General features: G+C 36.8%; 1 protein-coding gene across 6 annotated transcripts in view; it reads right to left on the reverse strand.

Moving 5' to 3' along the window:
• The window catches only part of SLC12A2 (solute carrier family 12 member 2), a 67,220-nt gene that overhangs the window by 39,244 nt on the left and 12,653 nt on the right, over positions 1–15,323 (reverse strand). For 5 of the 6 annotated variants that reach the window (XM_061475619.1, XM_061475620.1, XM_061475618.1 and 2 more), the window contains exons 2-6: positions 8,202–8,321; positions 6,197–6,272; positions 5,499–5,594; positions 3,533–3,672; positions 1,691–1,801 (exon numbers count right to left, since the gene is read on the reverse strand). In XM_061475619.1, the coding sequence (XP_061331603.1) occupies positions 1,691–1,801; positions 3,533–3,672; positions 5,499–5,594; positions 6,197–6,272; positions 8,202–8,321 (543 nt within the window). Of the gene's footprint in view, positions 1–1,690; positions 1,802–3,532; positions 3,673–5,498; positions 5,595–6,196; positions 6,273–7,695; positions 8,151–8,201; positions 8,322–15,323 lie in introns of those variants that run through there. The other variant, XM_061475624.1, reaches the window with a different exon arrangement.

Raw genomic sequence — 15,323 nt, forward strand, 5'->3', positions numbered from 1 at the left:
AGAAAGAATGGGCTTCTAAGACTTCAACACAAGGAGCTAAGTGGCAGATCACAAACTCTGAAAAGCTACTTTTTAAGCAGGGTTCCCTGGAATCCCTGTCTCTCTTATCTTTTATATCTACTTTGAAGGCATTATTATAGATTCCCCTTGTCCCATTTTTGGGAAGTATACTCTAAGTCATAGGGAAGGCATAGTGGAATATCATAGATTCTTTAATCAAAAAGGAAGCAGTACTGCTTTGCTATGCTAAGCTCCATGTTAACACACATGAAGTGCTTGTTTGACAGGTTCAGTTGCTTAGCATCCCTCCTACCTGCCTTCCTCCATGACGCAGAAAACAAGCCAACAAACCTTGTTTTTTTGCATTGAGCATAGGATTTTTGAAAGCTACCTATTTCCTAATGAGGATAACACTGCAACAGTACCACAGTTCATGTTTGATACAAGAACATTAAACAGGGTATTCTATGCAAGCTATTGCTATAGAATTGTGCATGCTACAGAGCGAAAGCAAGACATCTCTCGTGACTTCAAGTGATAGTAGCTAGAGGGTTAATAACAACTAAGTAATGCAAAAGAAAAACTGAATGGGCAAGATCAAGGAGGACAGTCTTGCCAGGTACATAAAAATACCATTATAAACTGAGGGTACAGACAGCAAAGGACTATATGAAAAATTTTTACATAAGTGTGCTGTTTTGATTTTCAAGTACATGCCAAACTCGGGCTTCTGTAGGTTCTTTTCTCCTTGTGGCAGATTTAATCTTTACTTCCGTCTTTTTTTGTTGGTTTTTGTGGGTTTTTTTTAAGTTACAACATTTAAATGAAAAAGCTCCTTCAGCTGGCTGTCACTGGAAAAAATAGGAACTATTGTGAACTAAGTATCAAATGGGAAGGAAACCAAGTGAGGCTCTTCTCGATTGTTTTTGAGCACATGATAAGCAAATGCTCCATAAAAGGCCACCAGGTGCAGGAAAAAATAGCAAGCTACACTGCCTAGTGATACACTGCCTAATGACGCACAGCAGAAAACTAATAAGGCAACCCCTATGTTAAGATATCCTAGGATCTATATGTATTTGTCTTCATAATCTGAGCTGACCTAAGACTGTGCAACCACAGGATGAGGTTCACCCTCCTACACATTCATCACCACCAATGTTCACAACTGTCCTCAATGCTGGGCCTAGGAACCACATCACCACTGTCTCTCTGTTTCCAAGTGAAAACAAACCAAAAGAAAGTGAACAGGAAAATAAAAATACTGGGTTTGAGTTAACAGAAGCTACGTAAATTCAGATGGGCTTCAGCTCCAGCCCTGTATTTTCCATCTGTAGAGCTCATTTGAAGTACCCACTGAGGGAAAATTCCCATACTACTGCTCTTACCCTCATCTGGGCAACAATGCGCTAACAAGAAAAAGTAATACCATTAACCTACTTGACAGTGTCATTATGAATAGGTTATGCAGTTTTTAAGTTCTCACAGATGTTCAAACTTCCAATGGAGTAAGGCAGTCTAAGGTCCAAATTCTGTCCAGACCAGAGAACTATTATATAAAAACTGCCTGCTGACTTCTAACATATCATGCATGCAATATTGAGTGCAGTAAATATATTAAAAATGAAACAGTTGACATAGAAAATGGAATTAAAATTATGAAGCAGAGAAGAAAAGTTAAGTTCCTTACTTTTGATTCCCACTCCATACCAGCAACAGATATACCCAGCAATATAACCACTGTTATAGCCCCTATGATTCTGATATCATTCATTTCATCAATCATCAGTGCTCCATTTTCCTAACAAAAAAAAAAACACACAAAGACAAAAAAAACAGTCATACACTTACATCAAGTACTTACCTTCCCTTCTGCAGAACAGCATTTTATTGACTGTAATTTACAGACTTAAACTCTATACCTCAAATATACTAATTTTAAATTCCCTGTACAGACACAAGTAATTTGGGTTTTGTCTTGTTTTAAATCATTGAATCTTCTAAGTGAAAATGATCATGCCTATACATAGCCCATCCCCAAGCAGCATGGCCTGTCTTCAGCTGCCAGAGAATCAGATTAATCAGCAAGGCAACTGCACACATATTTCACTTGTTGTTCACTATTAATTCTTCTAATGTATTCCAAACTGCTTGCCATCTACAAAAAGTATAGCTCTTCTCAGTATTACATTTGATCAAAACATTCAACAACAACAAAAAAAATACTTGGTTGTGTTTAAGTTAAGATATAGTTTTTGATATGTAGAACACCTTTGGAAACGAATGTAATATAAATGACTATCACTTAAAAGAAACAATAACAAGAATCTCAGAATTGGTGATACGGTTTAATGGTGGTCTTGGCAGTTCTGGGGTAATGGTTGGACTTGATGACCTTAAAGGTCTTTTCCAGTCTAGTTGATTCTATGATTCTATGATTCTACATCACATATCTGTACCTGACAACCTTTTCCTCAATGGCCAGGTTGGATTTTACCACAAACTGGTCAAGGAGATAGCATGGGAAGTTTCCATTTGACACTTTTGATAATTTGTTAGACTGGTTTTGGTTGGTTTTTTTTTGTTTGTTTTCTGTTTGTTTTTTATTTTTTTTTTAAACCAGAAAGCTACTGAATTACAGTAGTATTTTACTGATCCATCAAGGTACAAGTACCTATCAGGCTTGTACCTCATTCCGTATGTTTGAACTGGTCAGGACAATTGTGATGTATCAATAAAGGCTGGGGGATGAAGCGATTGAGAGCAGCCCTGCTGAGGAGGACTTCTGGATGGAAAATGTATGGTGGATGGAAAGCTGGACATGAGCCGGTAACGTGCACTTGCAGCCCAGAAAGCTGACCGTACACTGGGATGCATTAAAAGGAGTGTGGCCAGGAAGGAAGTGACTCTGCCCCTATGCGACACTCTTGGGTGACCCCACCTCAACTACTGCATTCAGCTGTGGGGACCCCAGTAAGAAAAAGACATGGGCCTGCTGGAATGGGTCCAGAGGAGAGACACAGAAATTATCAGAGGGCTGGAAGACCTCTCAATGAGGAAAGGCTTAGAGAGCTGGGGTTGTTCAGCCTGGAGAAAAGAAAGCCTCCAGGAAAGCCTTACTGCGGCCTTTCAATACTTAAAGGAAGCTTACATGACAGATGGGAACAGACTTTTAATAGGGCTTGTAGCGATAGGACAGGTGGTAAGATCTGAACTAAAAAAAAAAAAAAAAAAGATTCCTAGACTACATGTAAGGTATTTTATTTTTTTTTATTATAAGGCTGGTGAGGCACTTAACAGGTTGCCCAGGGAGACGGTAGATGCCCCATCCCTGGAAACATTCAGGGTCAAGCTCAGAACTCTGAGCAATCTGGTCTAGTGGAAGGTGTCTCTGCCCATGGCAGGGGAGCTGTACTACATGGCCTTTAAATGTCCCTTCCAACCCAAACCATTCTATGATTTTATGAGTAGATGACGGCTAAAACTTGCATAAAAGACACTGTAATCAATATAACCACCATTGTCCATATACCTTGAGTAGCTCCACAACTGTCTCTGCAAAGCCAACAACATACATTGCTACTGCAACAGCATTGGCAAATGCAAAAATCAGACCTATGGCGCCACCAAACTCTGGCCCCAAACTTCTTGAAATTAAGTAATATGCTCCACCTGAAAAAGAAAAATGGGAGAGACAAAAATACCCTCTATGGGATAAAGTGTGAGAACAAACAGTCATTAGCAGTTTAAAGTTTATACAAACAAGATGCTATTTATGTGTGCATCTTCCCTGATGTATTAGAAAATAACCCATAACTCAGTATTTCTGGGACAAGCATGCTGAAGTTTCAGGAACCTTACAAGTTTTCAAGACACCAGTTGGAAATAATCCTGACTCATGCACCACATCATATTATTCAGCTATGCAACCAGTTCTGTGGTTAAAAAACAAACTGTAAAATACAAATACCGGTATTACTGGGCTTTTTATTTGAAAACATGGAAAGCATTTCTGCATAGTTCTACTATTATACATTTTCATTAGCTATAGCTCAAGAAACTGGCAAAGTAGACTGTAATAAACTCATTCAACCTCCAAACCTCCATGACTATTTTTTTAAAGCTCTGTTGTTAAGAGAGTTTTCTGCCCCTCAATAGGACTCTCAAATCACATTGTCACTGACTTTTCAGAACTTATTCTTTGTATTTTTGAGCTTGTCAAATACAACATCTCAAACCTGACACGACAAATGGACATACCGAGTATCCACAGCCTTAGAGTGAAAATTAAAAAAAAAAAAGTAGCAAATGCACATTCCTCCAATTTAGGGCTAAGCTTTCTCGAAGCCACAAAATCCTCCAGCTCCAGTCTGAAGTAATTGAGTGCACATTAAAAATTTGCAACAGGATATCCTTAATTTCACTGCACTACAGTTGCTGTGCAAAACATATGTAGGCATCCAGCTTTGACGTACTTTGCAAATGAGAACACTAACATAAGAACGATATTACTGTAATGTAAGATTTTCACAGGAGCAGCTGTGATTTTGCTTTACAGTTTTCTCCATTCAGCACTTCAAATTTTCTAATGAATTATTATTTTGCAAGAGTGACTCTAAAAGCAAAATGGCTCTCAGATGAACAAGAAAATCTGGTATGTAAAATGCAATTTGAAAAGAGAAAGAAAAAAAAGGAAGGACATTTAGATACTAAGCTTAACATAATACTAAGATTCCTGCTGGGTCTATTTATGATAGTGAGGTTTTTCTGCTCATTCTTAATAAAAAAAATTTTGCAAACTTCTTCTTTAATTCCACCATATTTTCTAGTAGTAGCAGTTCTGTGATGTCATGAAGCAGTCTGAACATGTCAAAGGTACCAAACGCTTACAAAGTAATTTTGTAGGAATTTATAAACCATAAAAGAGAATGACCGTTACCCTCAAGAAAGCTAGATATCAAGAGTTTGAAGAAGTTCTACTGTATATAAAAAAAAAAAAACAATCCCAATAGAACAGGAACACAGCCATGTATGCTCTCATATAGTTGCAGTTTATCCTTCTATAGGATGTATTTTTTCATTAATAAATTTTATTTCAGGGCATGAACATATATAACCACACATGCATACCCTTAAACCACAAGTGCAGATGCAGGAGAATATCAGGAACCTATTCATTCCTGGATATGTGTATCTCAAAATGTTTGCATTCCAAAAATTCGTAACAGGCAATGTTTCTTCCGCAGGGGGAAAGCAAGCCAATATTAAAAAAATCTTATTAGTAAGCCATTACTGGCTTTTCATTAATTACATGTCTGCTTAATCAAATACAGAACATAGGGAAAACTCAGCTCCTCAGAAAACTAACTGTTCCTTATATTTCATCCACACAGTTTTACCTCTAATACTAAAAATACGGAAAATAAATTAGGTTTCATATTCAAGGTGTATGCTTCAGAGCGATTCAAGTTTTATAGGCTTTATGAAAGTAGGTTTACCTCCTCTTACAAACCCATTTGTGGCTATTGCTGAAGTAGACAGTCCTGTAATAGTGGTCACCACAGTGGCCATTCCGATAACAACGACAGACAGACCTTTCGGAAAAAAGAGTGTAAGTCCAGCTGTATTAAGGTGTACAAATCTTCAACTAAACTTGGTTTAAACAATTAGCCTTGCAAATACAACACAAATTTACTGTGTGTGGTCCCACACATTCAAGCAAAAGGCTTCTTCACGCCCCTTTTGTACAGAGAAATTTCCAGGATAGAATCAAAATTGGATAAACGTTATCTTTAATCAGCAGGGTAAAAGCTGTACCCTAGAGCTTCGAGAAAACACATGCGTTTTGCAGATGAGGTATTTTCTGCAGCCCAAAACTAAGTTAAGCCTTCAAAGGAAACTGTTTATGTACTACACTTGTCCATACACAGACTCTGATAACCAGAAATGCAAATTTTATCATTAAAGTTCACTGAAGATTTACAGATGTCAATTTTAAATTACATAACTTACAACTAGATGAAAAAGTCCAAGTAACTTCACACAGCTAAGTTTGAATAAGGGTAAATTATCTTTAAAACTGGCAATATTAAGGACATTTTCTACCTCTCTATAAAGCGTAAGCTCAGGATCAACACTTCTTTTGGATCACATTTAAAGACTGACTAAAATAAAATTATAGTATTAGCGCACATACCTATGCCAGCTTGTCCTACAATCCATGAAAGTCTAATGAAAAGCATCACACCCCAAATATTTAACATACATCGTACCTAAGATAAAACATAAATACATAGGTTAGGTGTGTTTTCAGTTTTTAATGTTGTTTAAATTATTTTGCAGTCTTTATTCACCACTTTTCACAGTTTTACAAGAATAGTTGTTTTGATCCTTTTTAATTAGACCAGGCTTGGTTAAAAAAAAAAAAAAAAAGGAACCTAAAGATGAATAAAAATATATTACCTTGAAGACAGCTAATTTACAAGACTATAGTTGTCAAATACTGAAGTATGTCTTAACCAAATAAAAACTTAGACCCTTAAGCTTCAAGATCCAAAATTTATACTGCAGAACATATGACTTAAATAAGACTGCATAATCTAGAGAATGTGAAGACTACAACCCCACTTCAGATCTCCCAAAAATACCCCCCCCCCAAAACTGCACTAAACCAATACCCTATTAAACAATTCATTATTTTTTTTATAAAACAAGCACCTACCACATCTTCCCGCCCTACAACTTTTTTATCTTACAAAACAGCTGCACACCAACAGAATGGTGGTGGTAGTGTGTATTTTTTATCTTTACATTTTAAACTCTTAGTTCTTATTAAAATACTTTACACTGTACAGAATTTAGACAGAAGCCTACCAACACAACTCAGGACTCTCTTACCTGAAGAGTACGGTATCAATCCTACAAAAAGTTTAAATGGCCGTTAGGACTAGAAATGAGACAAGGACCTCTTCAAAGCACAAAAGTAAAAAGTTCTCAGAGATTTAAGAAGTCTTTCAAAAAATGTACATCACATGAGGTGAAGATATTCACCCAGGCAGATTACACCTACTAGGAAGTACTAACTGCAACTTTCAAACCACTGAAAAAGAGATCATTCTCCTTGAAACTTAAATATCCTTTGGAATAAAATGGCCAGCAACTTTTATCCCATAACTCTTTTTAATACTTTGAGTTGTTGCTTACAAAAATAACCCAATAGAGGATTTGGGTTTGGAGACATTCAAAGTCAGCTTCACATCTGCTTCAAAATGACCAACTCTGAATTTGGTTGGGGTACCTCAGTAGAAGTCTGTAATACCCATTTCACAGCTACTATAGGCACTCTCCTTCTCCCATATGAATGAATATGGCTACTTGAAGACTTGTAAGAAGTTGCTGTTACACAGTGCAAGACTGCTGAACTAAAGCTAGATATTTTGAATGCTCAAGTTCAGTATATTTTAACCAACTGTTGCACTTGCAACCATCACTATAAATTCTTTCAGCTTTGGAGAGTACATATTAATCATAGTTTCTCCTTGCCAAAATATTAAAAATAAGTTAATATGCACTTGTTATAAAATCCCCCATGTCACCTTCAATTTTTCACTATTCCAGATGGGAGCAGACTCGAGTTTTTTCCACCATGACTATACTGTTCAGTATTAAGACTTCCACACCTTAGGAGACGATTACTTTTTGTACCAGGTTCAACGAAATTTAAATACTTAATCTGGGTCAAGTTTTGCCAGATAGTGGTAGGTACTCTGCTCAACACATTTTTTGTTTCCGTGAAATAAAACAAATAGAAATCAAGTTTTCTAACACTTCAATCCAAAGTCTTACAGATCCAAGCTGAACACATACAAAGTGTATTCAGTTCATTTGCCTTTGTCATTTAAGATTCATATTTTCTACTACATATGAATACTTGCATAATCTTCTTCCTTCCTGGAAATTATGCAACTTCAAAATCACAAAACCAGTGCTAAGAAGCCATGATAACTTGAAAACTTAAGCCCTGAAGTATTCATTTCCTTAAAATTCAGTATAAGAAACCTTACCCAAAATTATGGCATTTTTCACATCTCTCATATATATAATCTTTTCTTTATACAGCACTATCACAATCCCTCTCAAGAAAACAAGGCTAATAGAAAGACCAAATCTGTAAGAAACTGAAGTACAATAACCAGACTTACCAATACACCTTTTATCCAGCCAAACTTGACCACTCCTTTGCTGTCAGGTGTGTAAGAGGCAGTAGCTTCCCCAGCTGGTGTGCCTTCATCACCATTTGCATAGCCATCTTCAAAGGGCTCCTTGGGGAAAAAAAAAAAATTAGAAAAAAAAATTTTTATGTGATTAACAGAGTAAAGGGGGCATTTAATACATTGTATAAAAACTAATTTACTTTTAACAGAAAAGTTAAAGAATGACCCAGCAGAAGTTTTAACTTTTCTTTTCCATTCCCCGCATGAGACATCTGAGAGATTTCAAGGTATGCAAAAAAAAAAAAAAAACTTACACAGAAGATTTAGGTATTCTGCTTCACTCAGGGCAATCCACTAGCAGTCAGAATAATAAATACTTTTAAGAATCAGTTCTACAGCACTAAGAAACAAATACAAGGTCTTTTAGAAAAAAAAAAAACTACAAAATTTCAAATGAAGTGACTTGTACGGCACAGGAGGCTTTACTTCTTAATCTGAAAGCATATACTGTTCTACCACAAGTTACTGGTCTCAGCTACAGCATTTCCCGTACTTCAGACTTTGCTGTCATTTGATCGATTTTTCCGGAAATAAATTATTCACTTCCTGGCAAACTATTCTACTATTCATTGTAAGGTGATGCTGCTAGAAAGGAAGGTGACATTTCAGGAGAAGGAGGAAAGATAAGTCTCTTCCCAAACACTCTTCCTTCCTTAAAATGAAGGATGACAGACACCGTAATCATCAGTTTCATGGATGAAGACCAACTTGTGGATTTCCTTTACAAGTCAACACTCAGCCTTACAATGCAGAAATATTAACAGTTTGATATATATTAAAATAAATGTGTGTGTGTAAACAATACAATCTGCATGCAATAAAAGTGTGTGCACATACATGATGTCGCATGCTTACTTTTGAAGCAGCACGGTTTTTTTGCCAAGCCAGGTGAACACCTGAACATACAAACTCAGTTTCCTACACTTGCTGTAACAAATCTGCAGGCAACACTCTAAGCAAAGTTTGTTAGTTATCCAAGGCAACAAGTATAAAGAGTGAACATACTAGAAAGACGCTGAATACCATTTGAAGAATACTATTCAACAAACCAGCTCAAGCAGAATTTGTGAAGCAGCCTGCATCCCAGAGGTCTTATAAAACACTTAAGCAATTACAGGTTCAATCCCAATGAGGTCAAAGGCAAAACTCCCATTCACTGAATAACACAAAAAATAGTCTGGACCCAATTTATGCTATTAAGAAGTATGCTTCATGCTGAATGGACCCAGTAAGAAAGTTTAATGTGAGATACTTTATTGAACTGCTCCTCTTCCTGATACATTAACACTAAATATACCTTCAGCATAAAGTCCAGAGCAAGTATTTATACATAGTCATTCTGAAGGGTGTCATCCATATCCCCTCACAATCAGCAGTAAACATACAAAGCAGACTGAAAAAAATAATCTGATTATCTCAACCTTATCCAAAAGTCATTAGCACAGATTCACATCAGTGCTTCTCAATGACTCCAATTACGAAATTCACTTAAAAACAGGTGCACCTGCAACACATCTGGAGACCCTGTATGGCATAAGCTTTATACCAGTAGGCAGAATCGTGATCAGTTTCCAGATTGTTACCTTTCCAAGAGAGGTTTCTTAAATAATTATTTCTTGTCTCCCAAAGGGATTAGATACACGTGTTGTATACATATGTATATTTTTATATGCACGTGTGTATACATACATACATGTATATCACACATTACACACGTTAAAAAGAGGACAAAAAGAAATGTAACACAGAATTACCCAGTTTGCTGAACTGCAGCTCTCTGGAATAGAGAACTAATGGCTGTTACCTGGAGAGATCTGCACAGCCTTTGATCAATGAATATACTGATTTGCTGATTACCTATGTTCAGACACACAAATCAAGAAGGAAGTGGTGTGTGATCCATCTAGAGTGGCAAGAACATCACAATAAAGTGAGGACCAAAATACAGAATTACCTTGCTGCTACATTTAAGATTTTACACAGAATGAACCCTAGCAGCTCTATTTCAAGAAGATACTAATTAACTAGTTTTAATTTAACAGATACAGCCACAAGCCGCTCACTTGCTGAGCCTATCCTAACCTGCCTAAACAAGAACTGAAGAAATGCAAAGACCTCTTATCAGGATCCTCACCTAATTCACACACCTTAAAGTTTCAACAAAAAAGAGTAAGCCTACATACTACAGTACTCTGATGCCCTTGAGTACTCATCCTTCAGATGACTTTCCTAGAAATGCAAGAATAAAACTTTGAACTGTCCCTAGGTATTAAAATCTCCCTTATCAAGGTACTGCTGTTTCCAGCAGCACTGATGATAAGTTTCTCCTCACTTCTCCCCACACACCATCAGCAGTTGGGAAGAAAAAAGATACATTAAAACAAAAAACAGGTTAACAAAGATGTTCACAGCCATGACAACAGATCCTCCAACCAAGGATGCAACAGTGTAATTGTGTGTTATTATTCCTTCATATAAAAACTATCTTTACTTCTCACAGAAAAGCATCACATTATACTTGGAACAAATTAAATTTTAATGTACTACATAAAGGGATTTACATTTACATTATCTAAGTAGGTTTTATGCTTTGGCCAAGAAACCTGCCTATAAAAAAAGGCATGCCATGTCTTTAATAAGAAGGAATAAAATTGTTCTTTGAAAAGACGGGTCAGGGAAGATCAACGAAGGGCTAGAAGAAACCTGCACCATTAGGTTTTATGAGAAGGTGGAGACTATCCTACCATCTAGTGTTAAGAGACAATTACATTACTCAGCACATTACCATGGCTGGACAGGTACTGGTACGACCTGCACACATTGGCCTCCAGAGGTCGCTCCCAACCTCAACCATTATGTGACATCTACACATTTTACTGTAGTGCTCAAACAAGCCAATAGCTCAGCCTGCTGTATTCTGGAAAGGAGATAATGGCTTGCAAATTTTGAGTTATCAGTTACCAGATCAGGTCCAACATACACACACTGTGAACACAAGAAAGTTTTGTTCTGTTTGTCTTGTCTCTCCACACCATGCAATACTTCCTAGAAAAATATTCCGAAGCACACACAATATGTAATAACTGAAAGGTTACTGGTGGTTATCCGTTGTCAGTGGCTGCCCAATAAAACAGTGAGAACAGATATTACAGTGTGGGCACAAAAGTATTCCATACACAAAGCTCCAAGTTCTTCCCTTTAATGCAAGATTTAAAGTACCACTGTGGTCTCAGCTGCAAATCAAGCAGGAATAGTATTTTCATGCTTGTGCTCATGAGGAAACAATGCTTCTACTCAAGTCACATACTGAATGGAAAAAACTGCACTAGCACTATTTTAGAACTGCAATACATGTATGGTAAGATCTTCATATGCAGTAAAAAACACTAACGCATTGTGGATTTGGAGGGGGTGTGACAAAAGGGGAAAGAAACAGTTTTAGCATTCAGATCAAAAATGCTCTTGTCAACACATCTTCGTATCAAAATAGTCTTCTATCCAATCACTCCAAAGAACGCTCAGAGTGTTTACTTGCACTGTTAAAGTTAAAAATAGGACACATTAACATGCTGATAATTCTATCATACACTGACAGGAATTTAGCCAAGAAACAGTTAAACTCTGTTCCTACATAGACATTTCCATTGCTGTATCACAGTGCACTGAAAAATACAGATAGTCTACTATTTCATCTCCAGTAATGCATCATGACAATAAGCTACTTGTGCAAATTGTGAATAGCCTCCACATTAGAACTGGATTAGTAATAAGAAAAGACTTGTTAGCCAGAAGAGATCTGAGATTTTTCACACACTAGAAATACACTAACATATTGAAGTTTCTCATGGGTAAAAATGGCTATCTAGTTTTACTGAGAATTCTTGATAGTGGTGTATGCCATGCAGAACATTTATTTGTGGTGAACTTACCTAGAGCTCATCTTAAATTCAACATGCTCAAGCTATATTGAACCATATGAGGCAGTACCAGAATAAACACATATGAACTCTTCTGCTCTTGCTTCTTTTCAAGTACTACAACATAGAAGTCCCAGAGAAAGGACAGGACAACCAACAAGTCTGTTTTTAAGAATACATGATGGTTCTTCAGGCAGACTGCTTTTTTTGCAGTTTGCCGGATTTGGCATGTCCCAAGTAGTAACTTCTTTAGCTAATTGTTCTAATTGTCATTACTCTCGTGCAAAGAAGGAAGGCCAAAAAAGCACCTGAGCATTTAACATCTCTTTTTCCATCTCTCAAGTTTGACCAGTTACAGGTTCAGTACATGCCATACTGTATGAGGGCTTATCCTTGTACAAATTCCTCAGAAAGGATTCACAACAGTAGCTTTTTCTTGTCTTAGTAGGACACAGTACTGAAGCTGTTTCAAGTAGCTAGTACTATCAAGATGTTAAAGCGAATCAAGACCCCTATCTTTCCAATCTCCAGTTTCTGCAAGGAAATATAAACATGGCATTCCACTACATTTAATCAAGAGAACATCAGCTTACATTTAAAACTGCTTTGTACTTACATATTCTAATACTGAGTATGGTGATCCCATTATTTAATATGCTTACTGAGGACAGAAAGTAAGGGAAACCACCTGAGAACTGTCCTTCACCAACAGATGCACCTACAAAACAATTCTGTACAGCAATGGGTCTCTGTCCTTACCACCTACAGTCAAAGCCTCATGCAGAAAGCTTTGAGGTTAGAGATGCCTGCAGTAATCACCATGGACAGTGGAACCCTTCTTCACAAGGGCAAGAGACTTGACACATCTTCTGCACTCCTTCACTGTAAGCTTTTGCACTCCTTCACTGTATCTTACCGCATTATTGCCAAACTGTGCACTAATACCATAACAATTGTTACCATAACACTTTATCGTTTCCGTTTCCCAAATATTAGCTTCATTGGCATTGCCATTTTTAAGAAATTCTTTTTTGTGGAAGGAAGCAACCATTAACACATACTGATCAAGATGTAGCATGGCAGCTGTCTCAACACCGGAAGAATTGTTACTTAGAGCGATTAATACTCACACTGTGCAGCAACTCTATAGCTGCACAGAGTTAAGACTACGACTACTTAAGTACAAAACTTGACCACACAGAAGATTTTCAGAGTTAATACAGCTTAAAATATAAATGTCAAATGTTTTTTGCTTTTCTAACTCTAACATACTTCAGGCAGAGCGTGGGTTAAATAAAAGTGACAGAAGTTAAAACAAAAGCAGAATTAGTGAACGTTTTACCCCAGAAGATGCCAGCACTTCCCTTGATTTTTCAAGACTACAAGTCTTTTCTTGTATGAACAAGCCTTCCGCTTTCCCTTCTGTAATGAACTTCTTGATTCTTCTTCCCACCTCACCTGCCATTTCTAATTATCTTGATAAAAGGCTTAAAAAGTGCTATGTATTGTATGCATGAAATAACCGCACAGAATAATCCTACTGACATAGGCGTTTACCTCTGACGAACAGAGACAACTTCTACAAACAGTTTGTACTGGTATAAATATATTTAAGTGTGATCCTGTACTACCCAAGAATAAACCAGCTCTTAAATGTTGACTGCAGGACACTAAAATCTACCAAACACATCTGTTCTTTAAACACTGCTTTTGCAGCACTCTAATATTTGCAGTCATAAAATTCCCAGTCTGTGGCTAAGGGTCAGCTCTGATAAGCTGGTTATTTTATGTTTTAATGCTTTTATCTAACCAGTGGTGAAAGAAACCAAAAGCACTCAGTTTCCTTTCTAAAATATCTAGATCTCTATTGAATGGTTTTAAGCTCATTGTTGTCCAGGCACATAAAAGAGTCCTGCGATTAACACTTTCATCAAGAAAAGTTTCCAATTTTATTTTCTGATTGAGAATACAAAGTATTTCAGTACTTACATATGTGGTAAGACAAACAAGCTCTCACAGACTTTAACTTGATCTGGTGACACTATTGTTTGTAACCATTTTTTCAACCAACCACTCTTGAAAATGCCTGAGATGCTGCTGTTAACTTTGCCCTGTAGAGTAATAACAAATCACGGCAAGTTTTTAATACTAAGTTTGAAAAAAATCTGCCAGGTCTGAATTTTCCAGTGGGGTTTGTATGTTTTGTGTTTTGGTTTAAGGGAAATAATTTGGTTTAAGGGAAATAACCAGCTCTAAGACGACAGACTTAGTACTGTAGGTAGTAACTTTTTCAGTATCTTTGTCTACGTAACACTTTTAAAGAACCATCAGTACTGGCATGGAATTTACAATTTGTAAATTACTAACACTAGCAATACTGGTTTTGACAGACAGCTATTTTCTTCTCTACACTGATCTGTCTCAGAAGAGCTAACCGTAAAAAGTTTTTTTAGATACCCTCACTGATTTCATTTATGCCGTTTACTTGAGCTTCCCATTAGAACCCCAGAGCTATGCAGTATGGATATTCGTATTTACCTGACTGGAACTGTTACTTCTTAAGAAAGGTAATTTGCTATTTAGACCTATCAAATGATACAGAAGTATCTTGTTAGACCTAGGAACTGGAAACTAACACAAGTGAAACTCAACTGCTACGAAAGTAAATAAGAAAGTAATAAGAAAGAAACCCACATGCCTTCTACATCTCTCACTAGTTTTGAAAGCATGCTTTCTGGCCTATCCTAAAGGTTTTCAGAAAACTATCACCTTGTTACACAGCAACAGCTGAAATTATTATAAAACCATAAAAATAATTCTTTGAATTAAAAAAAAAAATCTGCAGTACACATGACCTTCAAATACTGCATGTCATTCTAGTCCCTCCTCAAGAATCCTCTGCTGGAGTAAGGATGGCAATAGGGTTTTCATGAGTTAGTATGGGAACTAAGAACTAGCGAGCCCAACTCACAATAAATGCTTTGTAATAGCTCTCATTGTGATGAAGGAGCACTGAAAGAGCAAATTCTAAAACCGAAATTAGGTTATCAATTTCTATGTCCTAATTACATCACTCATTTACACCTCAGAGCAGAGGTAATAGTTTGAATCTTTGGTTCCTCAAACAGGGTGA

The sequence above is a fragment of the Pezoporus flaviventris genome, unplaced genomic scaffold (assembly GCF_033815535.1).
Source record: "Pezoporus flaviventris isolate CSIRO_AGI_PZ_B2104156 unplaced genomic scaffold, CSIRO_AGI_Pfla_v1 ptg000086l, whole genome shotgun sequence".
Lineage (NCBI taxonomy): Eukaryota > Metazoa > Chordata > Aves > Psittaciformes > Psittacidae > Pezoporus > Pezoporus flaviventris.